At 35.2% G+C, this 8,728-nt stretch overlaps 1 protein-coding gene across 1 annotated transcript; it reads left to right on the top strand.

The window, feature by feature from the left end:
• Positions 1-904: 904 nt before the first annotated feature.
• LOC114367979 lies at positions 905-8,327 on the top strand. The gene is made up of 9 exons (XM_028325285.1): positions 905-1,173; positions 2,037-2,387; positions 2,478-2,693; positions 3,538-4,187; positions 4,734-4,830; positions 4,928-4,981; positions 5,060-5,172; positions 5,340-5,536; positions 7,522-8,327. Exons 1-9 carry the CDS (start codon positions 991-993, stop codon positions 8,157-8,159), a joined length of 2,499 nt encoding a protein of 832 aa, XP_028181086.1. The 5' UTR covers positions 905-990; the 3' UTR covers positions 8,160-8,327.
• Positions 8,328-8,728: the final 401 nt, after the last annotated feature.

Consider the following 8,728-nt stretch of genomic DNA (forward strand, 5'->3'; position numbering starts at 1 on the left):
AATTTTATGTTTTAGCTTACTACCCATTGTTAGCCCCTTTGTTAGCCCCTTCCATTAAGAAATGATGTAATAGACAGAATGTCACATCATCATGTCTAATCATCGACATGTCATTATCATATCATTGAAGGTAACGACATGTCAATGAGATATATGTGATAAGACGTGATAACATAATCCTCCCTCTATCACATTATCAATTGACGGAATGGGACTAACTTAGTAAATTGAAACATAAATTTTTTCAGGTACTTAATTTTAAAAAAAAATAATGTTAGTAATCTAAAAGCGGCCTATTTGTTACCTATGAACAACTTAATTAAACCCATCTCTATATATATTATAGAGACAATTTAATCAAGGAATTATAATTTTTAACTAAAAAATACATCTTTTATCGAAAGTATTCAATTTATATAATTATAATGTTAAATTATATACTTCAAATTTTATTAATTTTTATAAAGTATCTTTTATGAAAACAATATTTAATTATTTTCAAAACTAGACGCCCTTATATTTTACATTTCAACAAATTAAGTTTACCATATCTAATGAGATTGTTGCCACATTACCTTCCATTTAGTTTAAATTTTAAGTTGGAATTACCTTCCATTTAGTTCAAAGGAAATTAGTCTAATTAAATGATGCTAGTGTTATTAATTTTTTTAACTAACTCTTTTTTTTTCTTTCTTATATTCAAATTCGAGGTACAATTGTTAAAAGTATGTTTATGTTATTTATTCGTTGACAAATGCTAATGGTTAAAAAGGTAAAAAGATTTTTTTATATAGAAATATGTAAATATATATTTTTTAGTTAAAAAATACGTTTTTTAAAATGTTTTTTTTATGATTTTTAAATACACTCTATATATTAATATTATTTCCAAAGTGAGTTTCCTTTCCACTGCAATTGTGTATATTCCTTTCATTTCTCTCTTCACTTTCGTTCTGGCACTGTGCTACCGTTATCCATTCCGGCCAAATCATGTTGGCCTCCACTATCCTAACGCCCTCGAAGCTCGTCCCACCCATCACCGTCGTTGTCGCCGCAGAAACTCACCCGAGAAACAGAGTCGCACTCTTTCCGAAATCCAACTCCAAACTCGCTTTCGTTGCCAGGGCCAGTGGTAACGCCCGTGATGGCACCGTTGACGCCACCTCTGCCCCGGTTTGTTACAGTCACACACGCTGTTTATCTTATTACGTCCCTTTTCCTTATTTATTTTTTAAATTTAATTTTGTTATATAACTGTCGCTGATCCTAGGAAATTTTGCACACGGTTCTCTCTTGAATCAATGGGTTTAGGATTGAAGAAGCTGTTTACATTTTTTTTTTGTTATAACTAGGAGGTGTAATCCCCTCCCACCGGGTCGGCCTATTTTTGGGGTAAAGTGGTGGTAGCCCAAGCTGGGGATCGAACCCCTGACCTTGGTTAAGGGACCCAATTGCCGAACCACTTGTGTCAACAACTTTTGGTTTACATTCTTCTTTAGAATGTGTTTGGGAACTTATGGAGAAAGGAATAAGAATAAGGTTTAGAATGGTCATTAATCCTTGTAAATATGTCTAATTTTGGGTTTAGTTTTTCATTTTTTTGTTGGTTTGGTCTTTATAAATTTTAAATTTTTTTTAAATAGTTTGATCTAATAAAGCTTTTTTCTGATGGACTAAACACTATAATGTGCCGTGTTCGTATGGACTAAAAACATGTCTAAACCAAAGGCATATTTCTCAGAAATAAAGAGATTTCAGAACATGCCACATATTTTCAGATAATAGCTGAGTTTGATTGTTGGTAGCGTCCATCTTGCGCCAAAGGCCATTTTTGATATTTTTGAATATTTGGTAAGTGGATATTTGTCTGAAATGTTATGCTGTGTGTGTGTGACCATATAGCGGGACCCAGAATTTAGGCAGCCACAGTGATACATTTTCTAATAACCTATTTAGGGGCGTTGGCTGTGTTGATGCGTTTGAATTAGACAGAAACTTATTTCAAGTGATGCTGAATGGTTGAATTTTTCTTTCAGGAAATTGATGCAGTAACAAGTTCATCTTCTGGCCTTGGTGATGGTTATGTAGCCTTGTTCGTTCGTATGTTAGGCCTTGATCGTGATCCTCTGGATAGAGAACAAGCTATAGTTGCTCTCTGGAAATATTCGCTTGGTGGAAAGAAGTGTATAGACACTTTAATGCAGTTTCCTGGATGTATTAATCTTGTTGTGAACCTCCTCCGATCAGAGTCTAGTTCAGCATGTGAGGCAGCTGCGGGTCTTCTGCGATCACTATCTTCAGTCAATTTATATAGAAATTCTGTAGCTGATAGTGGAGCAATAGAAGAGATAAACAGATTGCTGAGGCAATCTTCCTTGGCTCCTGAGGTATGGGAATTGGTATACAGCTACTTGGGTTCATGTGCACATATTTCTTTGGTGTTAAAAAATGAGAATATCTTGAACTCTTTTTTGCAGGTAAAGGAGCAGAGTTTGAGTGCACTGTGGAATTTATCTGTTGATGAGAAGCTCTGCATTAAAATTTCAAAGACTGAGATTCTGCCATTAGCTATTAAGTACCTTGGCGACGAGGATATAAAGGTGAAGGAGGCTGCAGGGGGCATTTTGGCAAATTTAGCATTGAGCCGCGTTAACCACGACATCATGGTTGAAGCAGGTGTTATACCTAAATTGGTGAGGCTTCCTTTGAGTTTTAGTAATTGGAAGGTGGTTTTACTTATTCAATAGAAAATAATTTTTGCATGCCATGCTGGTTAACATGCTTATCTATGAGCTGTATGTAATTTAATTCATGTTAAGATAAATTCTGGTAGAGATAGACAATTCCTGGGTTTGCAAATAAAACACTAAGATTTTGGATGATATAGCTCTTGACATTGTAGCCTCTTTTGGCCAAGTGGTTAGGCCTTTCATTCCATGTCAGTCTGGATCGTCAACTGTCTATGAGCTATGTGTAATTTGATTCCTGTTAAGTTAAATCCTGGCTGCTAGGGATAAACAATCAATCATTCCTAGGTTTTCACTAAAGCGTTTATAGAATGACATAGTTCTTGGAAATTGGCATCAAAGTCTCTTTGACGAAGTGGTGAGGAGTCCCATTAAATGACAGTGTATTTTTTGAAGAAAGACACCAGTTGCCTTGTATTTGGACTATTTTGTGGAAGAATTTTTGGGCCTATAAAAAGAGGATTTGTGTTTGTGGAAGTTATTGAGTAATTGTGTCAGAGATAAAAAAGACAGTTGTTCAAAATTTTTGTGAACACTAAATAATTACAATTATTCAGTTTCTCATTAGTAGAATATTTTTCTTGTCTTTTTCATCTAATCCCTAGATTGCAGCATAAATAATGGCATTAATGCCTTCCAATAAAATTTTAATGGAAAAAGAATGAAGAATTAGAGGGAATGACATTTGGAAACTTACTGATATTTTAATTTCCATTGTACTTAGCAAAAGGTCCTTTCTCTTGATGCTTACACCAGCCTTGAATGTGACTAATCTTTAATCTTACTTCAGGCAAAGTTCTTAACATCTAATTTGGAAGGATCTAAAGTTATTAGGAAGGAAGCAAGGAATGCATTGCTGGAACTTGTTAAGGACAAGTATCATAGAATTCTTGTTATTGAGGAAGGTCTGGTCCCTGTGCCATTAATTGATGCTGCAGCCTTTAAGTCATTCACCCCGGGCTTACATCTGTGGCCCACGTTACCTGATGGTACAGAAATTGAAAGGACTTCTAGACTGCCATCCAGATATGGTGCTTCGGAATTACTTCTTGGATTAAATGTTGATGACAAGAATGCTAACTTAGAGGAAGCAAAAGTCAATGCAATTGTTGGACGAACACAACAGCAATTCCTTGCTCGTGTTGGGGCTTTAGAAATGGAAGAAAAGACTATGCCTCATTCTGAATGCTCAAATGATCTAAGGTTTACACTTTTACCATGGATGGATGGTGTTGCTCGTTTAGTACTGATACTAGAACTGGAAGATAAGTCTGCAATAATTAAGGCTGCAGAGTCAATTGCTACTGCATGTATCAATGAACATATGCGTATTGCATTCAGGGAAGCTGGAGCAATTAAGCATTTAGTAAGGCTTTTAAATTGCGATGATAATGCAGTCCAGTTGGCAGCTACACAAGCTTTGGAAAGGCTGTCCGTTAGGTAATCTCAAATCATCAAAATATAGTTCACAGTTTTATAATTGCAGTATTAAATTTGTATTCTTGATACTGAGCTGAACTTCCACTTCTTTTTCAAAATATAAATCTGCTCATTGCTATTTAAAATTAGAGGATATTTTGGAAACTTATTGCCAAAAAGGCTTTAAAGACTATCTTCCACTGTAAATGAAGAAATTCAGGATGTGATTTTTGTAGTGAAAAGTATCATTCTATTATAGATTGAAAATGTGTAGTCAAATATTGAATTTTAGTGTATAAGAAGGTATCACCTAGAAGGTGAAAGATAGACCATGGTAAATATGTATTTTCTGACATAGCATATAAGAAAATATATATGAAAAAGAAGAAAATAGAGGAAAGCTTAATGTTAAATCATACTGATAATGTTTTGGAAAAAGAGAAAAACATGACTTTGAGTGGGATAAGACTTGGTTGTTATAATTATTATGAATTGTTTAAATAGTTGAAGATTGTGTGATCATACATTTTAAATTGTAATCATTACCTTGTGATTTTCTTGATGCAGCAATATTGTTTGCCGGGTTATTGAAGCTGAGGGGGTTTTAGGTCCTTTAGTTAGTATTTTGAAATGCTCAGAGATAGCTGGAACTATTGTGGAAAAGGTATTATTATTTCTTGTGTGTTAATTTTGGCAATGTTCTGGAATATAAGGATAAAAACTGATCAAGGTTTTGCTGATGGTACGATGTTCCTCTACAGTCTTTGAACATACTTGCTCGGATATTGGACCCCAGTAAAGAGATGCAATTAAAGGTTTGTATTGCACATCTTGTAGAAAATTTTGACCTGAGTTTTTTTCTATTGATTGTCAAGTACATTGATTCTTTTCAGTCTTATGATGGACCAGCTAATGAATCTGAAAAGGCATTTGGTGGAGCAAAAGGTGACTGTGTTTCAACCGGGTTTAGTAGCACTGAACAAACGGTATCACAAACATACACAAGGTTAGCTAAAGGGGCATGAACCAGACTTCCTTGAAGGGTCCTGGATTTGTCGAAGTTCAATTATCGAGTTCCAATATTGATTTTCATATTGTTTGATCAATCAACAGGTCATAAGTGCTCTACACATAGCTAGTTTGCATTGATTTTTTATTTGGTAAACCTTTCAGGAATGATATACTGGATTCTGTTTTCATTGCGCACCTGGTTGAGATTCTGAAGTCCTTTCCTCCCAGTTTACAGGAAAAAGCTGCTACTGTGCTTGAGTTTGTGGCATTGACTGACCCAACTCTTGCCCCAATTATATCTTTGGATATTGAATCTGGTCTCAATTCTGCTTTTCAGCAAAAAATTTTGAAAATTTCAGGTAAACAATTTCTGCTCTGTAACACGTGCTGTTATAAGTACATATTATTTTCATCTGTTTGGCATGCTTTTCCTTTTTTTATGTGGACGTTATATCAAAATGGCCAAACATCATTATTTCTGTTTCAATATATATGTGGTTTTTGAGAGATGTGAAGGCAGAGGTAAGAGATGCAATTGTTAAATGAGATTGGGCGGTGGCGACACGACAACACAGTGGAACAATGACAAATGTGACGCAAACAACGCAGTGGCATGGACATCGGTACAGATGCAATTCAAGACCATGAGAGAGTCGTATGAGTTGAGAGGAGAGACCATGACTGGATCGTCTTGTGGTGGTGAAGTGAGACCGTGAGAGAGGGCAGCACAGCCGACCATGCATGTGTGACAGAGTGAGCACTGAGCAGCATGTGTGTGTGAGGTCAAACTGAGTTTAAGAGTGTTTCAGTGTTTCGATAATTGGCTTTGGGTTTAGGAGTTTTTCATTTTCGAATCCTAGAGGTTGAAGTGGTGAACAAGAATAATAAAATATTAGAATAGAATAACATGAATTTATGTTATTCTATTCTAATATTCTATTATTTGATCAGCCTCTAGGGTTTGAAAATTAGAAACTCGTAAAGCCAATTAGCCAAACACCAAAATACTCTTATACCCAGTCAGACCTCACGCATGCATGCTGCTCTGTGTTCTCTCTGTCACACACACTGTTGTACGCTAGCTGCGCTGCCCTCTCTCGCGGTTTCACCTGAACACCACGAGACGATCCAGTCATGGTCTCTCCTCTCTCCACTCTCTTGGTCTCGAACTGTGTCTGCACTAGTGTTCGCGCCGCCGCATTGTTTGCGTCGCAGTTGTCACCATTCCACTGGGCTGCCGCCCCATCTCAGTAGTCGTATGTGTCACAGACTCGCAGTTATTCAACTAGTGAATTACCGGTGACATTTGCCATTGTTTATTGTTAACTTTTCTTTTACATGCAACCATTTTTATTTTCTTGATTCATATTTTTTCTTCTAGCTCAAATCCTATTGTTAAATACAAACTACCTTCAATGAATTAGTGAAAAAGAGACCTTATTGATATTTTTCTTTATTTGGAAGTTTATTTGTATGGGTTTAGTAAGTCTAAGGTCATTCTGTTTTGTTGTTTCTATTCAGTTGACTCTCTCACGGTTCCCTGTTCTCTCTTATAGATTGTTCTGCACTTTCATTTTATTGTAGTATACTCTCTCTGGTCTTTCATGATTGCATCTCTATTCTCTATTGCCAACATATTAATGCACAAAATAAAATGCATACTTTGTTGTCTTGTTCCTATAAAGGTCTTGTACTAGTTTTTGTATATATATATGGGGTCTATCACCAATTGGGGTTGGGTTTTGGCTTAAGTGACTAGTCTCCTACAATGACATGGTAAATCCAGGTTTAAATCCCCATTAGGAGAGGTGGCTACATTTAGTACCCACTGTATTTTGAACAAAATAGTCTCCAAAGGAGAATAACGGTGGGAAACCAAAAAAGTATATGGTCTATCATAGTCTAATCTTATATGATGAAATAAATAGTCGTTTTAGATCCTCACCTACTGGGATGATTGCCATGAAATTTTGTCATTAACAGATGAGACTAGAGAATGATGTGTTTATTCCATGATAAAATACCATATTTTATAAATTATACAACGCTGAAAATCAATCTCATAAATTTGAAGACTAGAATCAGTCTATCTAAAAGAAAAGACAGGATATTTTATTTTCCCTAATTACATAAGTGAAACCTTAGTTGTACCAATTATATGTATATCCACTATATTTCCTCACTCCCCGTCAACATGGTGTGCATATATCGTATGCATTCAGCTTGACATACATGTTATTCTAGGTCCATGCAAATATATAATGTTAATATCTAATACTAATTATTTATCAGAAACCTTCCATGTAGATCAAAATATTTCTCATAATTTGTTATGTCTATGCAGCGGACATGGAATCTGACGTAGAAGATCAGTTTTCCGAAGCATATGCAATTGAATTTGAAGAAGCTGGTTTTGCAATATCTGCAGCATCCCGATTATTGACAAGGCTACTCGATTGTGAGCAATTCTGCCACAAAATAAACTCCTTGCAGTTCATTGATTTGCTTCGCGGAATCCTCAGGTCCAGCATTCCCCTTCACAATAAAGAGTGGGTAGCTGCTTGCCTAGTTAAACTAAGTTCTCTCTCTGGTTCCATTGCGAGCCTCTATCCAATCAATGTGGAAATTACACTCTACGAGACAATTCCAAGACTTCTGGAACAGATCAGAACTTCGTTCTCCCCAGAAGCACAGGAAACTGCTGTTGTTGAACTTAACAGAATAATATCTGAAGGAGTGGTAGATTCCACAGAAGCTATTATTTCTGATGAAGCAATATATTCATTGGTGAATTTGATAGAAGAAGGTAGTGATAGGGCTGTTGAAGCAAGCTTGGCAATACTGTATAATCTGAGTATGGACAGTGAGAACCATTCAGCACTTGTGGCTGCTGGAGCAGTGCAGGTCTTAAAAAGAATTGTTCTAGCTAATAGAACACACTGGGAACGAGCTCTTCTTTTACTCAGGACTCTGCAACCGTGATGAGTTCAAGGGTGTAAATCTTGAAACAGTTTCCTCGTTGTATAATGCACTTTTTTTTTTGGTACAATTGTATAATCTACTTAATTTATGTGTAAAAGAAAATTTTTACCCTTGTAAGTTATTTTATAATGCAATACACAAAAGTCTATAATCAATATTCTATCCAAACAAGTTCCCTTTCAAATATCAATTTCAATTTCAAGTATCAGATTTAAGACCTGATACTTAATATCAATTTCAGTTCCCTTTCAAATATTCTATCAACAAGTTATTATTAGCATGTATCATTTGAAATTTTCCCCCAAAAAAATGAATTCTCTTGTTGGATTGTTTTGTCCAAATTCTTGCGTCTATTTCGATATATATCGTGTTAGGTAAAATGGTAAAAGTTTGAAATTGTTTAAAAGATTATAATTATTAAAACTAATCATTTAGTATAATGTATGGTAAAATTATTTGTAGATAAATTTTTAAAAAAATAAAGCTAAGATGTAATTTTCGTCTTCCTATTTTTCTTTTTTTAAATTTGTGCTTTTAGTTTCTTATTTTTTAATTGAGATATTTTATCC

The sequence above is a fragment of the Glycine soja genome, chromosome 9, assembly GCF_004193775.1.
Source record: "Glycine soja cultivar W05 chromosome 9, ASM419377v2, whole genome shotgun sequence".
NCBI lineage: Eukaryota > Viridiplantae > Streptophyta > Magnoliopsida > Fabales > Fabaceae > Glycine > Glycine soja.